The sequence below is a fragment of the Podarcis pityusensis genome, assembly GCF_964106645.2.
Source record: "Podarcis pityusensis genome assembly, chromosome: 1".
In the NCBI taxonomy this organism is placed as follows: Eukaryota; Metazoa; Chordata; class Lepidosauria; order Squamata; family Lacertidae; genus Podarcis; species Podarcis pityusensis.
In genome coordinates, this window is record NC_138028.1 from 51,004,331 (window position 1) to 51,030,922 (window position 26,592).

The 26,592-nt window shown below is 45.8% G+C and overlaps 1 protein-coding gene across 2 annotated transcripts in view; it reads left to right on the top strand.

Annotated features, from left to right (window-relative positions):
* Positions 1-929: 929 nt before the first annotated feature.
* The window catches only part of CHRM4 (cholinergic receptor muscarinic 4), a 48,372-nt gene continuing 22,709 nt past the window's right edge, over positions 930-26,592 (top strand). For both annotated transcript variants that reach the window (XR_013985102.1, XM_081001996.1), the window contains exon 1: positions 930-1,519. Coding sequence is in view for 1 of the 2 variants with exons in the window: in XM_081001996.1 (XP_080858122.1) it covers positions 1,405-1,519 (115 nt within the window). In the remaining variant the exon portion in view is untranslated. The remainder of the gene's footprint in view (positions 1,520-26,592) is intronic.

A 26,592-nucleotide genomic window follows, 5' to 3' on the forward strand; every position in this document is an offset into this window, starting at 1 on the left:
TAGCACTTCAGAGGCCGTCTCTTATCTCAGTAACCTCTACACCTGAGACAGGTCCGCATTATCTCCATATTATAGGTTGCATAAAGGCCTGAGGCTAATATACAGCAGTATCCCTCACTCGCCATGTACGCTATGACAGAGGGACTCCCAGTCTCTGGGCTGCTACCCTACGAAGGCCTCTTGCTAAGAGTGGGTCCACAGAGTCAGTTGGGTCATATTAGATGCCTGCCTAGTAGTAGTATTAGACGCCAGGCTAATGGATCCCTTTGTTTTATAGATGGCACCGTGTATTACTTCACTTCCTTAAAAATGCAATAAACGAACCTTGCTGCGTCTGGGGCCTTTTTCTGCAGAATGGGACCTTGAACTTCTGCCCCCAAGTCCTACAGTGAGGGCTCTCTTGACGCCAACAGCCTCAAAACCCAGCCAAGGGGAGATGAGGAAACCTTGAGAGCGACGTTAGCAAACCTCTCCTCGCTGCTCAGCTGCGGGGTTGGGCTCGTTTGCGCGACCCGCTCCGCGAGGAGCTGTCCAGTGCTGAATCGCCTGTCGGGCGCTTTAGCCTTTCTGGTCCTGAAAGCACCCGGACGTGGAACTGGCAGGGCGCTTTCTTCCAAAATAACAACCAGCCTCCCTAAGGCTTCCAGAACAGACACGCTTCGCTCCACCGGAGTTGGCAAATTGCTCTGAGCTCAGGGGAGCCGACGGAGCCACCCCAGCCCTCTGTTTAATCAGGGCTTAACCGGCTTTCTCAATTTCCTCTCCAGCTCACGGACGTGAAAGCTTTCCTCCCAACAGCCTTAGAGCACGCCTTTGTCCCCAAGCAGAGCCACCCATCTCCGTTTAAACAGACGTGAACCAGCGCCCTTTCCAGGTCGCGCTCATTCAAGCTTTCCCTCCTGCCAGGGCGGAGCGCGGGGAGGCTTCTCCAGTCGCCTCGCTCCGGTGGCTGGCTGGGGAGACCCCTCTGACCCGAGGAGATAGTGGAGATAGCGTGCCGAGTGAGACGGATGACCTCGTGGGTGTCTCCCCTGGTCTCTCCACTCCCCGCCCCTGTTTTCCAGCGGCGGCCCCAGTTCCCAGGCTGAAGGGAAACAATAAAGAGGAGGAAAAGTAGCGCTCGCAGCGCCCTAATGATTGGATGAGGCGCCATTACATCATTTCCCCCCCTTTCCTGGGCTGCCTCGCTGATTTTCTTGCATTGGGGAGAAAAGTGCGCGCGCGCTAGTTAGTAGGAGCGGGAAGCACATCTGGGGAAGAGGGAGGACTGGGTGCCCGCACCACACACACACACACACACGCCCTCTCCCAGAGCGGTGGCCAGCGGCTTGCCCGAACTTCTTCCCAGCCCCAGGTGGTCAGAGAGGAGTTTGGAGAGCGGGAAGATGCTCCGGAGAACGTCCCATGAAGCGGATCCTGGAGGGCGAGGGCTCCTCCGTCTCCTCTGATCCGCGCCTGCCGCCCAAGTGCGGGAAAATGGGCTTTGAGAACGCCACGGACAAGCGGTGGGGCATGGCTGGTAAGTTTCACTCGCGGAGACGGGCTCTTGCCTTGGGATCGGGGCCGCTGGGAATGCCTTTACCCCTTTAGCGTGCGAAAGGGCTCCAGTAGGTCACCCTCCGAGCTGGCTTTTGTGTGATCTCGATCCCCGCACCCAAACCCGGGGGAGCAAACGAGTTAACCAGATTGAGAGACGGGCATCCGTTTGGGTCGAGCATCCGTTTCCCTGCTGCCTTCTCTGTCCGGTAGGAACCACTGGGGCGCCACGGGGTCCTCCAGCGACCTCTGCTCCGGAGCAAGGACACTCCGGGTACTACTTAAGGAACACTGAGAAAGGGCAAGGTTGGCACGTGGGATCTAAGGAGAAGCGAAAACCAAAGAAACACAACCCACCCCCCAGCCTCTGGGAAGGGGGGGTGACATCCAGGAGACGAACATCTGTGGGGAGGGGGAGCACGCGGTTGTGTTCCCTCAAACTTTGCGTTGAGGGACGATCTGGAGCAAATGGAATCACCATTCTTCATTGCTCCCCCACAAACTTTCCCGAGGTCCATTTGTCTGCAACGTCTATTGCGCGGCTTCTTCTGCTTCATTATTTCTCTAAGCGTGGTGATTGTAATAACACCCACGAGAAAACCTGGTGCAGGTTGGATGGATTTACCCCTCTCAAATTGGGAATTGTAGAAAGAGTATCTGGGATTCCTACCAGCTGCCCCCAACTCTTGCCTTTGCTCTGGACCAAACGTCCCGCAGCACCGTGATACGTCTGACAGTGGGGTTCACTCACAGCAGTGAATGTAAGGCAGTAGGATGGAGGGATGGACACCAAGGGCTGAGTTCGAACCAGGACCTACCACATGTTTTCAAGCAATGAGTGAGCGGGCGAGAGTTTCTGTGCGAGTGCAGAGTTCATTTAGTTCACTGCTAGAAAGACACCTCCTTCCCCACCCCCAAATATCTGGAGCGATGGGGTGCCGGTTCAAGGTGAGAGGTCTGAGCCGCTCGGCTGGCTTGAACCAGCTGATAAATATGAATGATAAAGAACAGTCCTTTCCCCAACGGGGACGAGGGGCAGTTATACTGCCCTTGTTCCACCCACTGCCCTCCTGCCTTCAGAGTCCTGCGTTCTCCCAAGCTGAAACGAGAGAGAAAAAGCTCTGAGGCAGAGCCCCACGTTCGGGGAGTTGTGGCATCGAATTGCCCTTGTGGCAAAGCCACCTGGCTATGGAAGTTGCGGGAGGATTAACCTGACTTCAGATCCAGCTCCTTTGATTCTGCTGGCTGCAGCATTCCAGGAGCAGGATTCAGGATTATGTAAATGTGGATCGTCCCTCTTGGCTAAACGCGTGCTAATTAGGGGATGAAGAGTTGCAGGGCTTTGTCCCTTTCTCCTTGGTCCTTCAGTGGGCTGGAACTGTGGGGATGCGGGGGTGGGGGGCCTTTGGTCCCACGCAGCAATAAAAATGGAACTGATAAGAGGGACGGCTGTGGGTGAGATATGACCGTGGTGGAGTTGGTTGTAGCTCACTTAATGCAGGCGCTCCAGTTGCTCTGTAACCAAGGCTAGATGGTGGCGAAGTGTAGGTTCTGTCCCATGTTACCAACGGTGACTGTGACTTGATTATTGCTTCCACATTTGCCATCCGTTTACTCGGCACTTTATCCATGAGCAGAAGCAAACTAGGACCCTGCCCCATGGTAGAGCATGAGCCTCTTAATCTCAGGGTCGTGGGTTTGAGCCCCACATTGGGCTAAAGATTCCTGCATTGCAGGGGGTTGGAATAGATGACCCTCGTGGTTTCTTCCAACTCTACAGTTCTGTACTCAAACTTTCAACAGTACAGGGGCAACATAAGGGAGAGAGGGAGAAATAAGGTTCATGGTGCGAGGCGAGGCATGGTAGGGGAAGGGTTAGTAAAGGGTGAATGTTAGCAAAGTTGTTTTAGATGAAGGACACATACAAGGATGTGATGTGGCATACTCTGTCCTGTTGGGAGTGACCACTGTTCTGGTGACAAGTGTGCGAGAATGTCAATATATGTGCCTGTGAATGATACATTTTGATAGGACAGTAACTGCGGGGTGGAATCAGGATAAACTCTGAGTCCAGTTTAGGCAGAGTGATTGCTAGGATCTCTGGATGAATTTGCAAGAGTGATGGGGGGGGGTGTTTAGTGGTGGAAATGAATCCCCACTAATAGGATACCAACAGGACAGCTTTGCTAGCACCCTGCATTTCAAAAACAAACAAAAGTTGACCTCTGGAACTCAACAGATTGACTCATAAATTGTGAAATTTACAGCACAATTCTATACATCTACTCTTTACTTAGTAAATTTCAATGCAAGTTGCTGTAGCCTGAAAGACATGCAATATGGACTACTTCCCCTTGCCTTTGCTCCCAAATGACTTGGAGGCATGCTTCTTTTCAAGAATTTCATCAATCCCAGCAGTAATTCCCCTTCTTTGAACTGCATCCATTTATTTTAATGTAGCTTTTGATCCCACCCATCCATGTGGCATTGCCCAGAAGCCCTTTCTTTTCGTTTTGCTCTATACATTGCAGGGTATAAAATGACTCAGAGCAGTGCTGGATAAACAAACAAGACAGAAGTATAACATGATGTTCTAGCTATCACTGTGCTCTCATTGCTGCGCTCCTGTTTAAACAGCGGCTTAATTTGGTGTAATGCTTACATTGTTCATTTCGAGGGCAGACCCATTATGCAAAGGTTGAATTTAGTGACATGAGAGCAAGCACCTCTTGGTATCCGGGCATCAAAGCAGGCACCTGCCTTTCTGTCCTCTTTGCCAAAGAGAGGTCTTTTCCCAGCAGCAAACTGCCTGCATCTCAGTGGTTAATTTCCAAATGAATACCTGCCTCCAAAAGTCTGTAAGTAAATGATGTGGGTCATGATGTACAAAGTGAACGGGTTGGTGAAAGTGAATCAGGTCCCATGTTGCAATCTGATTGAGTTAGATAAGTCACAACTATTCAGATAAAATAATACAAAAACACCTGGCGTCTCCCTCTCCTATTTGCGCTGGGGAAAATTGAAAACACATTTTTCTTATTAACGAAATGCCATATGCATGCAAAAATAAGTGTCCGTGTGATGCTCATCTAGAAGATATTTATGTACGGTTGGGCTAATTAAAGATAAATGGAACCTTGACTTACCAGAAATAACCCAGATTTGATGATGTTTCAAATAGCATGGTGGTTTTTTTTTAAATAGGGAAAAAAACAATGGTTGTTACATGTTGAAGTCAAGATGGTTCAACTTTTTCAGTGCATGTGCTGAACTGGTATTTCCTGAACTCTGGATTTGCATATGGTTCAAGGCATCTGAAAATATACATTGAACCAGAATGTGGGGGTTGGGGGTTGGAGAGGCAACTTTAATGTACTGGACCATTCTGAAGCTTGGTTTAACCATTGCAAATCTGATGAAAAAGTCAACTCCAGCATGTTACAAGTGCTACAGCCAAATGACGGCCTGCCCTTCAAAGCTGGAAAGGCAGCAGGGATGAGGAACCTATTGCTTTCCAGATGTTGTTGGACTGCAACTCATATCATCCCATGCTGGCTGGGGCCAATGGGAGTTGGAGTCCAACAACACCTGGAAAGCAATAGGTTCCCTGCCCCTGATTTGCAGCCTCCTGACCAGTCACAGTTCATACAGAGCATATTGCTTTCATACATGCATATACTGCTTGATTGCAAGAAAAATACTCAAAGCCGTTTATCTGCACCAGATACTTATTTTGGTTTTATACTGTTGTGGCTTCTCATAAACAATCCTGGGAAGTGTGATTAGGAGAAGTTGTGGAGAAGTTTCCATTACCTATTTCTAGCCCCCTGCACAGAAAGGCGGATCCCAAAGTTCTTTGGGGAAAACACTGCTAAGCCAATAAAAACCTGGCGTGTGTGCCTGTAACTTACAACGTTTACACAGCTCATGCTGATTGCGAGAACAAAGAGGAGGCTCCTATGTCAGGGAAAACGGCCACTAGGAGTTCTAGCTTTGCAGGAGTAGGGATGGTCCCTCTCGGGGCAGGTGGGGAATTCGTCCTCCAGCTTATTGAAATGCACCCATTGTCAAAGGAAGACCTATTGACAAAGAAAGGGATACCAGTCCCATTCTGGGAATATCATGTCTGTTTCCATAAGAGGCTCCAAATATGCTGTCTAATTGGTAGCTTCTTATAAGGTAGTTACTTAGGTAATTAGTGTGGAAGTCAGTAGGGCATAAAACTCATGCCAGCAGTGGAAAAGGGTAGCTACGTGCAGGTAAGGATGGGAGGACGGACACTCTTGAAGTTAAGCATATGCCTTCTAATACATGGATCAAGCCAGAAAGGCACAGCCTCGGAATGCCCTGCTGTAAGATTTTGGTGGCATTTAGAAGCACGGCTCTTGAACAGAAACATATGTCACGTGGAGGAGTTAATATTGCCATGAAAAGTGCTCCTGGCATTGGCTTTCTTTGTCTGACTTACAGTTCACAAAGTCTATACAAACTGACAGAAGATCCAGACAGTCACAATATGATCTTGAGAGAATATAACATTTAAGGGGTTTGATGCATGGGTGCCGTAGAGGCTGGCTCTGTGAAAACGAGGGCTAATGCAATACACTTAATAGGTTTCCTTGGTTTAGATGTATACTGACCGCAATGGGCGACCGTGGTTTCCTTTAACTACAATTCCTTTTTAATCTAAATTTAGAAATGACGTATCGTTGGCGTGGTTCAGTAGAAAAGGGCAATGTTTTCATGCTAAAACATGCCACCTGCTGCAGTCTATTAATCTGTTCAATTAAGTTATCTGAGGGTCTTGAGACTTCCAATTTAATTGACAGGAACGGGATGGGCTAGTTCTTGCTTGCAGTTTGTTCCCTTGCAATGCAGGGTCAAAAGCAACACATCATTAATATAAGGCATTTGAATTATCTGCAGAGTGTGCGTGTGGAGGGGAGGAATAAGGCATAAGTCAAACTTTGCATGAACATAGAAGCTGTTCACACAAATGACAGTTTATGGATCAAGCCGCTTCTGCATGTAAGAACAGGGGAGGGTTTTCATGTGTTACTGAAAAAAAGTCTTCCATTCAATTTCAGCCTAAAGAAAGCAGGTTGGTGGTGAAAACTTCTGCACCCTCTTTCATGAATTTTATTTTTTTACAAAAGCAGTGCTGTTATGGATAACTAACTGGGGCCTTGTTGGTGGGCTTTTGGCTGCCTAGGATTGCTGTGTGTCTCAGCTGCAGATTGAGCTTTCCTAGCTTGTTGTCCATAAGCAACTTTGGAACTTTCAATACAAACTAGAAAGTCCATTGTTCCGAGGCTCCGTTCAGCCACAAACACACTTCAGCAAGGTCATTTCCTTTGCCTTGGTACTGTCCCTTCTCCATGGCTTCCCACTGCCCACTTGTCCTGCTAGCTAAGGATGATGGGATTTGTAGTCCCAAAACGGCTGGAGACCCATGTTTCCAAAACCCTGGCCTAGCTAATAAAGCTTACTGGACATGGGAAACACTTAGAGAGGGATTCCACATAGCACAATGGCAATAATTCTGCCAGATGAAACAATTCCATCCACTTTTCACCTTTGTGCTGCTCTGGGGGCAGCCAATGGCAGGGGTGCACAGAGGGAAGAGGTGAGCGAAGGTCCCCTTGTGTGGTGAAGGTTTTTGTGTGGGCTTCCACCAGTGGGACTTGCTAGCTGATTCAGAACCTTAGTATTTATGAGAAATGTCTTACTTGCCTAATATTACTGTCTAAGGCAGTTGTTGTTAATATATTGTCCACATTTCACCCTAATGCCCCAGGGTGGCTTACAGCCTTAAAGCACAATATCAATAACAACTCAAAACAACATGCAATCCTGAAAGCAAAGATGTATCCTTAAAACAATCACCCGAGTGTCAAAAGTCAGGATATAATGAACATGCCAGACATGCCTCTTTGGGGAGGGAGTTATCTAGGGCCCAAGGTACGTATACATATGGAAGTCTGTATGTAATTGCCCTAAATTGATCAAGACAATATTGGCTGAGACACAACCAGGGAACCAAAATTGGTGGCAGGGATGAGATCTGGTATTAGCACACCTGCTTAATGACTTTGAAGACTGCCAAAATCCGGCAAATAGCAACCCAACAGTGTGTCCCATTAAGCAGTATGAAAAAGGAATGTTTATGTGCAAAACTCATGCTGCAGGCATTTAGAAGTAAGGAAATGCTCCGAATAGGTTCATACTTTTTTCTCTAGCTGTTCTCTATATCAGCTAAAGCGATTTGTCATTTTGAGATATAATCACAAGTATGTGAATAAAATACCATATGTTGTGTGTTGGCAAATAGGTGTTTAGGGCTGAAGAGCAATGTTGGTTGTTTGGCAACCATGTCGCAACGCTGTAGGATGATGGTGCACCCCCTTCCCAAGCCCCCCGAGGAAGCTGCTTGGCCGCAGGTGGCTGATTCAGAGCTACAGCAGGAAAAGCAGCTGGATGTTGCCTGTCAGTGCAGTGCAAAGCACTTCTTCCCTCCAGATGTTTCTGGAGAAGGGGCACCGCTGGATCGCAGCTGGAGATCGTGATTCTTTTACATCTCACCCCAAAGGGATTTTCACTACCATGCAGCCAACTGCTTCTGTACCCCCAATACATTAATACTTCACATTTATCTGTGTCAATTTGATTGCAACAGACAGACGTGGTAAAGAAAGTTGTTTCTTGAAAAGTGAGGCTGTAGCTACATTAGCAGCGCAAAGCATTCTGTGTAGTCACACCATGGGTGTAGCCAGGATTTCTGTTGTGGGGGGCAGGCCTTGGGGGGGGCAGAACCGCAGTTAGCTATGCATTTTTATTTATTTTAATTGATTGGGGGGCAGCTGCCCCTCCCTGCCCCCCCGGCTACGCCCATGAGTCACACATCTACCTTTTTCTTTAGAATTGTTCCCTGGGCTGTCCAGGAGACTTTGCAAATTCATTTTCACCTTACAGAAAGTGGGTTGGTAGTGAAAATGTCTATGCCATGACTGTTCCCACTTTTATTGGGTTTATTTTTATTTTTTACAAAAACAGCATCAGTTGGGATTTTTGTGGCTTTCAGATTCTCAAGGTCTAATTGCTACCCTACATTTGTTATCAGGCCTGTTCATTTGTGACCCAGCAAGCCAAATGCTGCCTGACAATCCGCCAGGGATTTGATAAATCTCCTGCTTTTGTCACCAATCTGGGACTTCTAAAACTGGTCAGTGGGTATGTGTTGAGCACTGGGCAGGCTGTAATCGATGGCTGAAGCACTTATTCAACTTGGTGGATCATGTCTGCAGGTATATTTATTTACACAAAGGATTTGAAATAATCAGCCCTCACAGCCTCTCTTGCAGGAGTAATGGATAATTGAAAATCATCTGCTTTCTTAAGGGTTTCTTCCAATATACCGTACTTTTTAAAAAAGAAAAAAAAACATCATCTCAAGAAAGGCTCTGTTCTGCACAGGTCTCATCCTGGTACTACTGAGGGTAATGCCACAGTGCTGCATATCTTATTAGTTGATGCATTAATTCATTGCAAGCCTGGCCATAGCAATTTATCATCCTAGTCCTGTACTGAATGCTCCTGAATGGTAACGATACATTCAGTTAGATGACTCCCTGAACCCTTAATTGACTGGATTTGTTCCTGTTCACTCTGCTCCTCTTGCCATGTCTTTGTGTTTGCTCCTCTGACTGATCCTGTGAGCAGACTCTTGGTTTTTGTTTTTCAAATTACTGTTTGGCTTTTGCCCATGACTTCAAGCCAGGAAATGTGTGGCAAAGCTCCATCCACCTTTCCCATGATGGGATTAGATACCAAACAGGAGGAACGAAGTTGACACCAATGACAGTGTACAGAGCGTGATTAGCAGAGCCATATCTTAGTTAACCTAATCAGCTTCCCCCTATAGAAGATTTGCTTTTCCTGCTGAGATGTGTGAGAGGAACCATTTTAGCAACCAGCAAATGGTTCCATCTTCAGGCAGATATGTTCACAGGAACCATCTGTACACAGCTATCAAGCACAGTCTTTACACTTTCCTTGACTGCTGGTCAATGTGTGATTATTTTTTTTAAAAAGCTATGATTTTTACTGACCCCACTAGTTTAACATGACAACTCTCTAGGAGGGCATATGGACGAGAAGCTTTCCATGGGTGCTGCAGTGCTTTGAGTGTTATGCAAGAAGAAAATCTGAGGGCAATTGTATACATTACCGGAACATTACCAGAGCATTCCTGGATCCCAGTTCTGTACCCTTGCCAATCATAATTAGAAGTTCTCACATGATCTTATGTGATTTCACTATTAAATGTTGCCTGGATGGCATAGGATCTAGCCATGGGGGAAAGGTGTGTGTCTCTGGGTGCCTAAAGGCAGGGCATACATTTAAATAAATAATAAACAAATAAACCCCTGTCATTCCAGTATGAACCAGTCCTTGCCACAGGCATCTGTAAGAACAGGATGCTTGACTAGATAGGCCACTGGCCTGACCCAGCAGGCTCTTATGTTCTTATTAAGCTAGGCAGTTCAACTTCTCATACTAAGTGGGCTGCAAGAGGACATGGAACCTGCGGGTCATAAACTGCTTTGTCGTGAGGGGAGGGTGGTGGGGGAGTAAGGCCAAAAGCAAAGGAGGCATGAAGCTCTGGCAAGGTCCTAGAGCCCTCCCACATCCACTCCCAAGCTGGGAAAGCACTAAATAGGCTTTGGGAAGGAGCCGTGGGGACTCGAGGACCCTGTCAGGGTCATCTAGTCCAACCCCTGCAATATTTTGCTCAATATGGGGCTTGAACCCACAACCCTGAGATTAAGAGTCTCATGCTCTACCAGTTGAGCCATCCCAGGGATCTTCCAGTGTTAAATGGTAACTCTGGGTGCTAAAACATTTCGAGAGGGCAAATTATTTTGGTTTTCTGAGCCTGGATGAATGGAGCTACTTGCCTGAATTATATAGTGGAAGACCACTGGGGACTTGATCACAACCCTGTAAAAATGGGCTCTTTTCATTCTGCAGCAACACGTCCTCTGTGCAGCAAGCCGATTGTGAAAATATTGCTATTCAGAGTAATCTTCCCCAGCTAGGGCTCTCCAGATATTTTGGACTACAACCCTCATCAGACACCAGGCTGAGGAAAGCTCTACCAAACTCACTTTAACACCCTTGCTGAAGAACACTTGAAACAAGAAAAAGATAGGATGCAGTTCTTAGAAAGCTGAGTGTGCTCCTTTGTTTTCTTCACCCCTCAGCCAGTTGTCCTCTTGAGGCCCAGTGGATTAAGGCCTTTTTGGTAGACAAGGACTGCTTCCCCCACTTCCCATCCCCTGCAGCGTATCTGTGAAGAGCACAAGCACCCTGTCACCTGCCCTGTAATTACTCCCTTAGAACCTGGGAGGGAGGAGTGCATCTCTCAGGGCAATTGCGTAGTTGTAGGAACAGCTCTGGCTCTGGCATAGCAGCCAAGCTTCTTGTCTCTCAGATAATGCAGAACAGGGCTGCTGGCAGGGGGGGGTGGTGGGGATCTTGCTACTTACAAAAGGGCACTTCTCCAGTGTTTGGAAAGTGATATACACATTCTCCAGATCTATCTTATTGCATCATGTGCAGATACTCTGTGCTGGAGTCCTAGCCTGGGCCTGTCAGCTGCATTGCTGCAATCAACATAATCAGGAAGCAATTGTAGCTTTAATATTTTGGCTTAAGAATTGACTCCCACCCCTCCAAAGCATCTCATTAAACAGCCTTGCTTGATTTTCAAATTATAACAAAAATGCTGAAAACTTAGAAAAGGGTTCATGCACAGAAAGCAAAGAAGGAAGCACCATCTCCTTCTGGAATGACACAGGTCTCGGTCCTATGCACATTTGCTCAGCTTTAAGTCCCAGTGGATTCATAGGACCGCCTCCTGTACCGCTGATGGTTTCAGCTGATGATTAATTAGCTGAAACTAAAATCTGCTTAAAATTGGAGAATACTCAAACTCAATAGCAAAAACACACATGAAATTACTGGTAAAAAAATATGGGGATCCAGGAAAAAAGTGAACTACAAGAAATTAGTGGTTTGGAAATTAGCAAAAAAAGGTAAATTATCTGGGTATTTGACTCACGACAAAGAATATCAATCTATTCCAGGACAATTACGTCAAGACCTGGAAGGAGATATAAAAAGAATTTGGAGATCTGGAGCAGGCTAAACATCTGCTTTAGGGGAAGAATCTCTACAATAAAAATAAACGTGCTCCCAAAAATGATCTTTCTATTCCAATCAATTCCAGTGATCAGGGGAGCAATCTGTTTCAAAGATTGACAGAGACACATATCAAGATTTATCTGGCAGGGTAAAAAAAAACCAGGATTACGCACAAACTATTAATTGATGTTAAAGAGAGGGGTTTTTTCCCCACTGCCAGATCTGAAACTGTATCATGAGATGGCTTGTCTCTCCTGGATCCAGGAATGGTTGACACTACAAAATACTGACTAGAAGGATTCGATAATAGATATGGTTGGCACGCCTATTTAAGATATGAGAAGGTCAAAGTCCACAAAGGCTTCTTGAACCACGTGGTTAGGATATATATGGTGGGGGCTAAGTATAAGGACTTATTAGAGCCAAAAACGCCATGGTGGCTATTCCCGACAGAAGCATTCTTGGTTAAAAAAATGAGAAGTAATTGGGCAACTTACAAAGATCTATTGGAAGAAAAAGAAAATAGGCTAAAAATATTTAAAAATTGAAGAAATTTGGAGTCATTTGACTGATTGGTTGCAATATTTCCAACTAAACAAAACATTTCCAAAGGACAAACAGAAACTTTTTCCACAGAACTTTCAAGACTCGAGAAAGACCTAACCACCCCCCCCCCAAAAAACACACCCCGCTCTCTAAAATGTACAGACTTCTCCTTGACTGGGAGATCAAGGAGGAAGAAGTAAAATCAGTAATGGTACAATGGGCCAGAGACTTTGGTTACAATATTTAAATGGAATCATGGGAAAGGTTATGGAGGGACGACCTGAAATTCACTCCGTGCTATGCTTTGAAAGCGAATTTCATGAAAATGCTCTACAGATGTAAAACTGGCCAAAATGTATAAATGCAGGTCAAGCGTTTGTCGGAAATGCAGGGAGGCAGAAGGCATGATGATCCACATGTGGTGGAACTGCAAAAATATAAGGGATTTTTGGGGAACAATATATAATGAGCTTAAAAAAATGTTTAAATGTTCCTTCCCTAAGAAGCCCGAAGCCTTCCTGCTGGGCATAATGAATAACAAAATTCCAACAAATTTAAGGAGAATTTTTATGTATGCAATAGCAGCAGCAAGAATTCTAATTGCAAAGGGTTGGAAAGGAAATTCTATTCCCTCTAAATTGGATTGGCAGAACAAAATGTTAGAATATGCAGAGCTAGCAAGATTGACAGCAAGATTCTGAGACCATACAGACTAAATATTCAATAGAGAGTGGAACATTTACAGAGAATACCTAAAAGAACATTGTAAAAACTTAAATTCTTTGGCAGGCCTGGATTGACCTCTGCATGAAATAAGAGAACATTACAAAACTAATACAACTGAATAACTTAGGAAAGATAAAGTTAAGTGCGTAGTCAAAAAAGTAATTTAGGAACCACAATGGGGGATTTGGAAGTCATGTTGGAATTAGTTATGTGTGAACTTAAATCTTTTTTTGTAATAAGTATTGATTTGTGATCATTTTTGATGACTGCTTTGTATTGTTTGTTTTTAAAACCAATAAAGCATTTAAAAAAAAGAAGGGATGTAGCTTAAACATCAGTTGTTGTGCATTTCTAGAGAGCCAGTGTGCTGTTGTGGTTAAGAGCAGTGGACTCGTAATCTGGTGAACTGGGTTCGCTTCCCTGCTCCTCCACATGCAGCTGCTGGGTGACCTTGGGTTAGTCACACTTCTCTTAAGTCTCTCAGCCTCACACACTTCATAGAGTAGGGAAGGAAGGGAAAGGAGATTTTTAGCCGCTTTGAGATTCCAGGAAGAGAACTGATGAGCTGGGCTAATGCTAATGATTCACTATCACGGAGGTCACCAACGCAGTGCCTGTGGGCACCAGTGCACCCCCCCAGAAGATTTCCATGATGCCTGCCAAGCCATTTGCTCCCCGTGTACCAGATTACCAAAACAATTTGGATTTAAATGCTCTGCTTATGCAGTTTCTCTGGCTGCTTGTAGTTCCTTGGTTTGGCACAAGCCCACTTCAACACTGATTGAGTGGCAACAGGCCTCTAGCTTGGTTGGAGGGCAAAGAGGACCAGTGGTGGTCGAGTTGTGCCTATCTGTGCACGGACTGAGGGGAAGATAGGAAATGTGGAATGAGAGGTCAGCACCAGTCAGTACCAGACAGAAGGGAGCAACATAATCATTTAATTGTAAGAATCTCCCTCTAGAATCCTCAGGCTTCCTGAGATTTACAGCTCTATGGTGTCTCCGTCTGAAAAGCCTTCCAATTCACTCCGTAGTTATAACTTTCTAGAACAGGACGAGGACAGAGATGGGTGCAAGAAGACTTAGTGGGCTATGAGGTTTTACATGGGAGACCCAGCTTTAATTGAATCATAACTCTCACTTGTTAGTGGTTTATTCAGATTTCTATTGGGGGGTTTGCATCCGCTTGGTGTGTGAAGTGCAATTCCGTAAAATCTCTAAACTGGATTAGGACCTCCACAAAGCCTTGCATCACTATGTTTACCTGTCTATTTCTATGTTTCCCTAGGTCCATGGGCTTTGCAAGAAGTAAGGATGTCCAAAATGCTGCCTGTGGACAGGGGCGGAGGAAGGGGTGTGTGATGGGGTGGGCCGCCCCGGGTGTCACCACTGAGGGGGGTGACAAAATGCTGGGCAGCACTCACTGCGGGGCCTGCAGCACGCCTGAACCACATGTCTCTCTTGGGAGTGATGCGGTGGCTTGGGCACCCGCAGGCTCCACGCTTCCCCAAACGGTCCGCCCACTGCCTCTCCCTCAACTGTTGGGTGACTGAGTGGGAGGAGGCAGGCAGACTCCTTGGAGGCCCTGCAGAGCGTCCGGCCCCACCCGCCTCCACCCCACGGGTGGCTGGCCCTGTCCATGGGCGCAGGGCACGCGCGCTGCCCCAGGTGACCGATTGACTTGCTCTGCCGCTGCCTGTGGAGCACTTGACAACCTCTGGATTTTTGTTGTTGTTGTTATTAAAGCGCAGCAGCAGAGGATTGTCTTTAAATGCTGCACTTAAGTTTTTTTTAAAATCCTACATTGTTTTACTTTAATAATAAATAAGTAAACCCACAGCTCCTCAGTACACCTTAAGCAGTCTTCTAGGCAGCCTCGTGTTGTAAGGCCTATAAGGGGCCTATTGGGAAATACAAACAAGCACTGGAGGGGAAAGACCAGTATGAAGCTGCAAGGTATCAAAAAATGTACCTACAACCAAAGATGTCACATGGCTATCTCTTAATTATATTAAGATATGAAAGAGCAAGAGACATTCCCTCAGTAAAGGATTATGGAGGAAAGTAAATCCATTTTACTTCCTCCACAAAAAACCTCCAGACCTATTTGTTTGCACTCTGAAGGGAGCTTCTGTGCCTGGAAATTTCATCCACTTTGGTCAAAGAGGGGAAGCTATAGCTGTTTTAAGATCCCATATTATAGTGAATGGGGACCACAGAGCTTCATTTTTATCGAACAGTAGAATTGTAGAGTTGGAAGGGACTCCAAGGCTCATCTAATCCAACCCTTTATGCAGAGTGGATCAGAATTCAAATTAAAAGCAGAAAAAGCTTAGAAAAATGTACATATACAATATTAATCTTAGGGTCCATGCACCTCCCTGTTATCTATCAGCTAAAATGGGGCATGCTATGTTGTAACCCACCATTGGCCATAGGAAGCTGCCTTCAACTAGGTCAAACATTTGTCCATCTAACTCAGTATTGTTTACATCTGGAGCAGCCAATGCGATGTCCTCAAGGTGCTGTTGGGCTCAGGACCTATTGCCCCCAGCCAGCGTGGCCAGTGGGCAGAAGTGTTGAGAGTTGTTAACAGTGGAGGCTGGTCTATTAGTGCCCCACCAAGCTCAGTCTGCCCTCAACCAGCCTCCGCCTGCCTACCCCCAAGTTACAACCAGTCCAGGGGATGCCACTGACTGCCAGCTTCTTCTTTAGTCTCCATGTTGCCATGTAGAATTAAACAGGGAGGAGGTTGGGGACAAAGCTGGAACTAGGGTTCATCCACACTTGTGCTTGTCCTGTACCAAGAAAGCACAGGTCTGAGCAGTTTTCCGCTTGTCCCAAACTTTCTAGGCATGGATCCAAGTGGTTTTGCCTTTGCTCCATCACTTTCCCCCAGAAAACCCACTATTTATCTATAAATTAGAACGAACAGCAATTTGCTGTTTGCTCCAATTCTGTGCTAAACCATGGATTTTCCTGAGAGGAAGTAGCAGGGGAAACGGAAGTGTGGATAAACCCTTAGTTGACCTTTCCTATAATTGGCTCTGGCTCCACCCACTTTAGGGATGTGGGTGGCGCTGTGGGTTAAACCACAGAGCCTAGGACTTGCTGATCAGAAGGTCGGCGGTTTGAATCCCTGCGACGGGGTGAGCTCCCGTTGCTCGGTCCCTGCTCCTGCCAACCTAGCAGTTCGAAAGCACGTCAAAGTGCAAGTAGATAACTAGGTACCACTCCGGCGGGAAGGTAAACGGCATTTCCATGTGCTGCTCTGGTTCTCCAGAAGTGGCTTAGTCATGCTGGCCACATGACCCAGAAGCTGTACGCCGGCTCCCTCGGCCAATAAAGCGAGATGAGCGCCGCAACCCCAGAGTCGGCCATTTGACTGGACCTAATGGCCAGGGGTCCCTTTACCTTTACCACCCAATTTGGCCTCCCCGCCTTCTTCCTCACTTATCCAATGGGCATCAGCCTCCACAGGAGTTGTAGTCCGACTACAGTGGAGGATCCCTGTTGGTTGTGACTGGCAGCAGTTCTCCAGGAGTTTTCCCCAGCTTTTCCTGTAGATTCCAGTGTTTGAACCACTGAGCTGTGGCCTTTCCCCAAGGAAATATTTAGATTACATTGGACTGGAGTGACAAAGTGATATCTGCTTACCAATCTGGTTTAAAGACCTTACAGAATTCACTTTAAAGCTATTCTTAAAGTTAATTAACTAGAAGAGCCTGGCTTCCCAAAGGTTAACTAGATCTTGTCTTATTGAATGTCTTATCTGTCCACATAAAGCTGAAGGGAGCACACAGATAAACTGCTGGCCTGTTCCAAAGGAAAGATACACAAAGCATTTGCTCATCATGCCCTGACATTAGTCCATTGACTAAGCAGTCTGGCTACCCTTCAGCATCTTTTGGAGAAGGCATAGCTTTGCGCAGAGGGAGGAGGTGATACATCTTTGCTAATACAATAGCATTGGCTTCTGGGTGGCATGCAATGCGTGATACAGATCTTGAAAAAACCTGGTACTTTGACGCCTGCATATCGTTAAAGGCTGCAGTCCTAAGCCATTTACACAGAAGTATGCTGCAAAGGGACTGACTTCTGAGTCTTTCTATACTGTACACAATGCTACAACTGGGAAATGAATAGGTAATCAGGCTGTGAAGATTATATTTTTTAATGTAGATGTAAATGATTGCAAGCCACCCTTGGTGTACAATTCATTTAAAAAACAGCTTTTCAATTCTATGTAGATATTGTTTAGGGAAAGCAGATAGGTCATTTATAACACAAGATATTTCTTACTGTGATACTTGAGCACTGTATCAATTGCGAAGGATGACCATGTTTCCAGGACACTTTTTCCATTTATAATACACAGCATTGGGGTCCAGTCCTTCGCTTCTCACATCTTCCATGTATTGTAATGGGAATGCTGCATATGAAACACACAGATGTCCCCTTCCGAGCTGATCTAGCTATGCAAATATTTTGTCCATGGATGCAGCACTTGCCAGGGTGGCTCACAAACACCTTGCTATTGCAAACCTGATTCTTTTTCACTGTGGCCCCATCTCCTGTTTTGTTGTACTATATGATAGTCACTTGTGACATGGTTAGGGAACTTCTGGCCTGGGCAAATGGGGCCAGTCAGGGTTCTTAATTTGACTTTTGAGGCCATTTCTCCTCATCCATACATGTCCCTCTTTTGAGGTCGTATGGTGCCCGGTGTATGGGAATACTGAGATGTAGCCAGTGTTAATCGTACTCAAGGCAGACCTATTGAAATTAATGTAAGTGATTAACTTAAAAAGGTAAAGGTAAAGGACCCCTGACAGTTAAGTCCACTTGCAAACGACTCTGGGTCATGTGGCCAGCATGACTAAGCCGCTTCTGGCGAACCAGAGCAACACACAGAAACGCCGTTTACCTTCCCGCTGGAGCACTACCTATTTATCTACTTGCACTTTGATGTGCTTTCGAACTCCTATGTTGGCAGGAGCAGGGACCGATCAATGGGAGCTCACCCCGTCGTGGGGATTCGAACCGCTGACCTTCTGATTGGCAAGCCCAAGGCTCAGTGGTTTACACCACAGCGCCACCCACGTCCCAAGTGATTAACTTAGGCCCATTTATTTCAGTGAGTTTACTTTGAGCCAAATTCGGTTGGATACAAACCAGTCTCTGTATGGCAGGTGGCCCATGTGTGCCCTCCAGATGTTATGGATTATGACTCCCAGCATCTCTGACCATTGACCATGCTGACTGAAGTGGGTGGGAGAGGTAATCCAAAGCATCTGGAGGGCACCACATTCATGACTTCTGCAAATATCCCCAGAGTAGATTCTTAAACTCAGAGCCATGGGTTCCAGCCCCATGCTGGGCAAAAAAAATTCCTGCATTGCAGGGCTTGCACCACATGCCCTTCAAGGTCCCTTCCAACTCTATGAGAGTATTATTTTGTGATACTTTTTTTCTGTGAGAACCTCAGTGCCTATTTCATTTCTGTAGCATCTCCATCCACAATTCTCCCGAGCGTCAGCAGCTCTCCATTTTCTCATTGTTTGCTCCTAATGACTATGGTGCTGAGCGTGGGAGGGGATCCTACACGATAGATTGATGGATACAAATGTGCAGGGCAGAGCCTTTGAAAAGGACACTGTGGATAATTGCTTGTGTGCATGAAGACAGAAGTTGCTGTTCTGAAGCCCGGAATCACACGGCACCTTCAATGCCTCCGGGGTTCTAGGAACTACCACTGAAAGGCTCCACCACTGATAATTAAAATCTGATTTCATTCATGCCAAACCCACACTGGGCAGAAAGTGTGTGTGTGTTTTGGGGGGGGGTCGCTCCTGCAGAAGCAGCTCCGCTAGCAAAGCTTTTGGGTGAACACAGAAATCTGTTTTCACAGATTTAAATGCATTGTTGTTCGAATAGCAAGAAAGGTACGAACATAAGAAGAACCTGCTGGATCAGGCCAATGGGTCATCTGGCCCAGCATCCTGTTCTCACAGTGGCCAACCAGATGTCTATGGGAAGCCCCCAACAGGACCTGAATGCCACACCACTCTTTCCTCCTGAGGTTTCCAGCAGCTGGCATTCAACAGTGGATGTGTAATAGAGCCATCATAGCTAGTAGCCATTGATGTCCTTCTCCTCCATGAACGTGTCTAATCTGTGCTTGTTTGTTTGTCTATTTTTTGGTCTAATCTGCTTTTGAAGCCATTCAAGTTGGTGGCCATCACTGTCCCTTGTGGGAGTGGATTCCATAACTATACTTAAAGTTCCTTAGTGGGCAGTAGCACAGAGGGTGCCAGCAACAGTTTTTCTTTGGAAAATTATGGGTAAACGGCCCAGAATGACTGGTAGCTGGGTTTTTCTAGTGTTCTTTATGAGGTAAGACAGATTAGGACTAGGAAGTAGGTAACAGGGGCATCATTAATTTTATTTAATTTATTTCATTGTCTCTGACCTTTCTTCCAATGAGCTCAGGGCAATGAATAAGGGCCTTCTCCACCCACTGTGGTCTTCCAGATGTTGATGGGCTGCAGGTGGCCATACTGGAGCCCAGTAACATCTGGAGAGCTACAGGGTGTCAAGCAAGTCACTCCATCAGAGCAATGTTTCCCAGAGTTCCCTGGGAAGAAGGAAAACCTCTCTGAGAGCAGTAGGCCCGTGAAGGGAATAGGGGTCTCCCATACCCTCCAACATTTCTCCGATGAAAAGAGGGACGTCCCACTCTATAATGATAATTTTTACTATATATACCTTACATATCTTCCTGGGTTGCGCCAGCCACTCTGAGCAGCTTCCAACATATAAAAAATAATAATAAAGCATTAAACATTTTTTAAAAAACCTCTCTGTACAGCATTGCCTTCAGACGGCTCTGGGGTTGGATAACTCCATACCCTCCAATATTTCTCCAATGAAAATAGGGACATCTAAGGGAAAGCGGGACATTCTGGGATCAAATCAGAAACCGGGACGGTTTCTCTAAATCAAGGATGTCCCTGGGAAATAGGAACACTTTGAGGGTCTGGTGTCCTAATAACTCTCAGCACCTTTAACAAACGTCAGGTCCCAGGATTCTTTGGAGGAAGCCATGTCTGGTCTGCTGCTGCTTTAAATGTATAATGCAGATGGAGGAGAGGTTCATCTATGGCCATTCACCTTGAGGGCTATACAGAACCTCTGAATTCTATGTTTCTGTGCCACTGAATGTTGGAAGACCACTGCCTTCATGCTTTGCTTGTGCATTCCCAGAGACATTTAGGCATTGACAACTGTGGGAAGGAGAATGCTGGACTACATGGAGCGCTGATCTGATCCAAAAGGGCTATTCTTTCAGCGCAATGTTCTCTCAGCTACAGCAATGTGGGCATAGCAATACTCACTGCTCAAAAGGACTGAAGCCATGCATAAGGAGCACTTGGAGCACTCAAAGGGTGCAGCAGACATGCCGAGTATATTATTATTAGATTTATAAACCAATCAAATCCTGAGGGCTTGAGAAAGATAAAGATCAAGAGCAGAATCTCTAGCAAAGCAGTGCTGGGGCTCCCGCCTGGCTGGAATCAAAGCCCTTCTTTTCTCTAATCAAACATGACATTGTGCTGACTACGGCCAGGAGAGAGCCCTCTGCATATGCCCAGAGGCACTTTGGACTTTGCTCCACAGATTTGCAGGAGGAAACCTTTTGTTCAAAACTGGTTTCAGCACTGAGCTGAAGTGAACCCTGCCATCATCAGAAACCCTGGTAACGACCCCAAGGTAACAGCCAAATAAAATCAACGCGTTACATAAAGTGTCGATTAAAATAAAAAATATTCCACCCCAAGATACACGAGGTTGTCATTACTGTAGAAGAAGCATTGTCTTTAAAAATGGGAAGTTACTGTCATGCTAATGCCCCTGCTTCTGCTGCTGATAATAATGATAATAATTGCTAACGCAAATCTAACCTAACACAATCAAAGGATTAATTGAATAAGTTTCATAAAGAGTCATAATGTCGAGGAAATAATGTACTATGGTAATGTGCTGTGGTTTCCATCCCACCCTATTCTAAATGGAGCAGGCTGTGTTGTGTTGTGTTGTGTTGTGTTGTGTTGTGTTGTGTTGTGTTGTGTTCCTCCCAGGAAATTTCTGTTAAGTATGAAGCCAAGGAGCCAAAGCGCACTTAAAATTAGACATGTGATCATGTGTGACGTGTGTCACTAGGTCAGTCGCTCAGCTGGCCTGCTGAGTCAAGGCATTCCTTAATCCTCCCTCAAATAAGCTCTTGCCACTACCTACTGATTTGCGGAGGGAAGCAGGACTATTTATTTTCTTCGCTGTGTAGTTCAAAGTCAGCATGTGGGAGGAGATCTCCTAACCTACAATCCCCCAGAGCACAACACATGCTTGCATTTGAAAATCAGTACATACATTTATTTTATGGGAAACAACCATCAGTGCAAGTGATCATTTAATACAGAATAGCAAAATAGTTCTACTATCCTGATGTAGCATACCTGGTGCTCCTTTTTAACCCTCATTTTCCCCTTTGCCCCTCCTCCTCCTCCTCCTCCCCTCTCTGCCTCCCTCCCTCCTTCCCTCTCTCTCCTGCCTCTGTCTCAATTGCCACTCTTCCCCTGTCTTTCTCCAGCGACTTTCTCCACCTGTCACCAAGCATTTTGCTGCCTGCGGCAAAGGACAAGATGCTTGTCACCCCCTCCTGCCCGTGCCAAGCTGGACTGGCAGCTAAATCTTAACTTTAACGCTGGTTGCGGAATTGCATCCTCCACTGCATCTGTGAACATAGCCAGCTAGTATAGTGGTGCTAAGACAGGCCCCATAGCAGATACAGCTCTGTACTCCAAAAGAGGAGAACAGGCAGGAGACTATGGAGAAATGACTGAGGGTGGAGGCTGCTATTGCCTCTCCACAACATCTGCCACCTGAGGCAACTGCTCACTCTGCTTAATGGTAGGGCCAGTCCTCCTTGGAGAAGGAAAGATTAAGGCTGTGGGGAGGAGAGACATCATAGTGTTCTTAAAATATATGAAGAGCTGTCACACGGAGGATAGAGCAGACTTGTTCTCTGTTGCTAGTGACAGGCCACTCATTCTGACTCCACCCACCATTCCATCATGCTCTGCTGTCACCCATTCTTCTGTTTCAATATGTCTGGCTGTGTTTTTCATTACATAGCAGCTACAATGAGTGTGATTAAGACTGAGGGAGCAAGGGAGGAAGGTTAATCCTTTATCCCATACTGAGCTTCTGCAGTTGAGTATTTTACATGAGATGGCAGTTCATAAACACTAAGTAAGTAAATAAATAAATACTGATCACTATTTGGCATTGGAGGGAAGCTACTCTTGAAGGAGCAGAGGAGGGAGGGTGATTTTCATTGGGATCTTGGCACAGGGGTAAAGAAAAATAACCCGTTCTGCACACTGAAGTCCCCTAATCCTGATCTCCCCATGGCTTAAATTTAACCAACAACATCCAGGCATGCTGGGTGCAATTGTGCATTTAACAGAATGTGTAGTTTGGCCTTGAGAGCAAATGCTGTTGGAACCCACGAGACTTGCATCTGAGTAAATATGATTACAAGCGAGCTGTACTAGTGGCAATGTCACACTCGTGCCGTACGTCCTCCAAACATCTTTCCTGCTCGAGTTCTTTAGGAGCTCCCTGTGCAGACTGATATGAAGGCTTATGTCAATCAACTTGGCATCATTTAAACAAATTGTCTCTTTCCAACAGGAGTCCTTAAACATAAGTCTTGATTCCATCGAATTGCAATATTACTTCAAGAGAACTATATTAAATTACAGCTTTACTGTCAGCTATGGAATTGGAATGAGATTCCTGCAAAACAGGCTCATAAGTCATTCTGCACAGTCTACCCTGCCACAGAGTTATTACTAAGTCTATGAAAAGATGTGTCCCCTGGTATTCACATGTCTGTTCTCCAGAAGGAAGTTGCACATATACAACTATACTTCCATTGGCAGTATTCTGGACAGGAAAGAACTAAACATTTATCATATTTGCAGCCTGACTCAGATCAGCAAGTATGGGGTTATCCAACTTTATCCCCACATCAAACCTATACTGTGAGTTATAGTGAACAAGTCAACAAAAACATCACTTTTATAAAGCTTTAACCTTATTGGCTCCTCCCTGTTCCCAAGGAATTCTGGGAATTGTAGTTTGTTGACTGTGAGTTGGCATTTCTTTGTTAGAGATTGTTGTTGAGGATTTGGTTCAGCATAAGGAATGGGTAAGAGGGCAAATCCTTATCCTACCTCTTAAATTACATATGAGAGCCAGAGTGGTGTAATGGTTAGAGTGTTGGACTATGACCTTGGAGACCAGGGTTCAAATCCCAATCAGACATGAAGTTCATTGAGTGACCTTGGGCCAGTTACCATTTCTTAGCCTAACCTACCTCACAGGAAGAAACAGGGAGGAGGAGAACCATGTGCCCCACTTTGAGCTCCTTGGAAGATAAAAGTGATATATAAATGTAATAAATAAATACATTAAAAAAACTCCCATGCAGTTCTTGTGCAGCTATTCCTGACAAATATGATGATGATGATCCACCTTTCCAAAATGTATTTGGGAAATGTCTACCTAACTTAGCACAAGACCCCTGCCATAGCAATGGCAGAAGAGAGGAGGAAGACTTGAAGCTAGCGTGTGCATTACTCTGCCTGTCTTCCAGCCAAAGAAGAACGTTGCTGTTGAAAGAATGCACAAAAGGCTGAACCAGGGGGCGATGAAAGGGCTTATAGTATGCAATGGAGGGCACAGAAGAGATGTGATGTCTGAATTAAATCTCAGTTTGTTTGCCCACATCAGTCCATTGCCCAATCCAAACACTGGTTGAGGACCTCAGCCTCTCTGAGATATGTTGGAAATATGAGACAAAGATGGTATCATCAATGCACTGATGGACAATGTGCCCCAAATGGGAGCAGAGGAAGAATGTGGCTGTGGAGAGTCCTGATGCTCTACAGCCAGCCTGGATAGGTGGTGTGCTAGTCTAAGCTATATAAATAAGTGTGTTGTCTCATTTGGACTGAAGCATTAAGGATATTGACCATTCCTGTTGCAATCAGTAGCCTGACATCTCCAGCCAAGCCACACTCTAGCCTGGCGGATGATTGAAGCCAAGAAGTTGACAGGGAAGCTGGTTCTGCTAGATGCCTTGGGCGTCATCGTCAGGGGCATCCTGCTGGACTGCTGGGCCAGGATGGAACCTGGGTTCACTGTATTCTTCTGGTTGTGGTCCTTTAAAGAGGGCAGGTTTCAGAAAGGAGCACCAGGGGGCTGCTGACTGACACCCTGTGAATTTCCACTTTGTCCCCATGCTGTTTAATATCTACATGAAACAACTGGGAGATTTGGGGTGTACATGGATGACACCAATCTATTTTCTACATATCACAGGGAGGCTGTTGAGTTCCTGAACCGGTGCTTGGATTTGGTAACAGACCAGACATGGGCTAACTAACTGAGATTTAATCCAGACATGACAGCAGAGCTTGTCAGTCCCAGGAATGTGAGCTGCTGAAGAGCAACAGCAGGAGAGGGTGATTGTCTCCATTCCCTGTTTATAAGCTTCTTCGGGGTCTTTTTGGTTGGAAAATAGGATGCTGAACTCAATGGGCATTTGGTATGATCCAGGGCTTTTAAAATGTTCTTCTAGAAAGGCACAGAGTTGAATTCATAGGCAGTCAATTAAAAATATGCTTAACATCAGGAATTGCTTAGGCAGATGCCATTCTTCACTTTTGGGCTGGGGTGTTAATGCCAAGTCAATTCAAGACTTGTGTATGTTGTCTGAACTTCAAAACCCAGCCTGGCTACCTTTGTTTTATGCACTGCCCGAGAGTGCTTCATTTCAATCCCACTATTTAGATCCTTTACACCAGCATAGGCTCTGGAGCAGCTCCAGCCAGGCTTTCTCTCTCTCAAACATAGATGCTGAGACAGAGTTCATTTTTTTAAGATTGCCAGCTCCTCCCTGGATAATGATCGTATTTCCACACCTCTAGACCCCCTGGGTCAATTAAACATGAATGACAACTTGCTCCTGGAGCTGAGTAAACAAATTCCTGCTTGCTAACTAACTTATTAGCATTTAAATCAGGAATCCCAGAAAGAATACAATTTCTGACAACTCTCCAGGGAAGGTTGACCAGTGCCTTCTTATTGTTGCCTAGGTGACAGACACAGCAACACACATACCAAGTAAGAGAAAGTAGCGTTGCCAACTCCCCAAATGGAGTTGGGTGCTTTTCAGCTGGAAACCTAGAGGGCCAAGCAAGTGCAGGATCATCGTGTTAAACTCCAGATCATCACAGTCCCAGTTGGTTGTACAAAGGGAAAGCTGAGGTGCAATAAGACCTGGGTAAAGATCTGACCATTATTCAGCAGCTCCCCAGCCACCTGCCTACAAAGTTAATCAAGTAGAATTCAAGCTTACTGCTCAGGAAATGTTCACTCACACACACCATAAGTGTTCCTTGGGTTGTGGTCATTTTTTATTTGGGGGCATCTTTGATGACGATCGTGTGTGTGTGTGTGTGTGTGTGTGTGTGTGTGTAATTTGTAGCCATTTACAAATCTGACATTTTATAAGTCCCGTTTAATGTTGTGATCTTCAGACCTCAGCCTTGGCCATTGTTTCTACCTGATCATCACTTGCATGTGATGGGGGAGAAAGGAAGTGGCTGACGCAGGGGATGTTGCAGGAGGGCAATGAGTTAAGCCCCCCCTTCCTCACTGGTTCTCTGCTTCATGTTGGCCTCTCCCAATGCTGCTTTTCCTTGGATTAAGTGTCTGCCTTGGTTCTGCTGTGGGTTAAACCACAGAGCCTAGGACTTGCCGATCAGAAGGTCGGCGGTTCAAATCCCCTGCTCCTGCCAACCTAGCAGTTCGAAAGCACAAAGTGCAAGTAGATAAATAGGTTTATTTTCCAGCGGGAAGGTAAACGGCGTTTCCGTGCACTGCTCTGGTTTCGCCAGAAGCGGCTTACTCATGCTGGCCACATGACCCGGAAGCTGTCTGCGGACAAACACTGGCTCCCTCGGCCAATAAGCGAGATGAACGCCGCAACCCCACGACTGGACCTAATGGTCAGGATTACCTTTACCTTTACCTTTACCTTGGTTCTGTAACACGTGTTTGAAAGATCAGTGCTCATATGCACACTTTTGTCTCTAATAAATGGCATATTGGCTGGCATATTTTTGTTTGTTTGCTTTCTCGGTTTTTTGCTAGATTTTGTCTTGTTTCAAAGGAAAAAGAAGTATGTATATAAACCAGGGCCAGCCAATATGGTGCCCCCAGAAGTTGTTGGACTCCAACTCCCATCAGCCTCAGTTCACATGGCCAGTGGTCAGGAGTGATGGGAATTGGAGTCACGTTATCTGGAGAGCATCATGTGATCTACCCCTGGCAGGAGCAGCCAGCAGCATGGGATGCTGCCATGAAGCTACTACAGCTTCAATTTTGATTAAAATTGCTGTACTGGATTATCTCACATGTCAAAGTCACCGGTGTGAATAGAAAA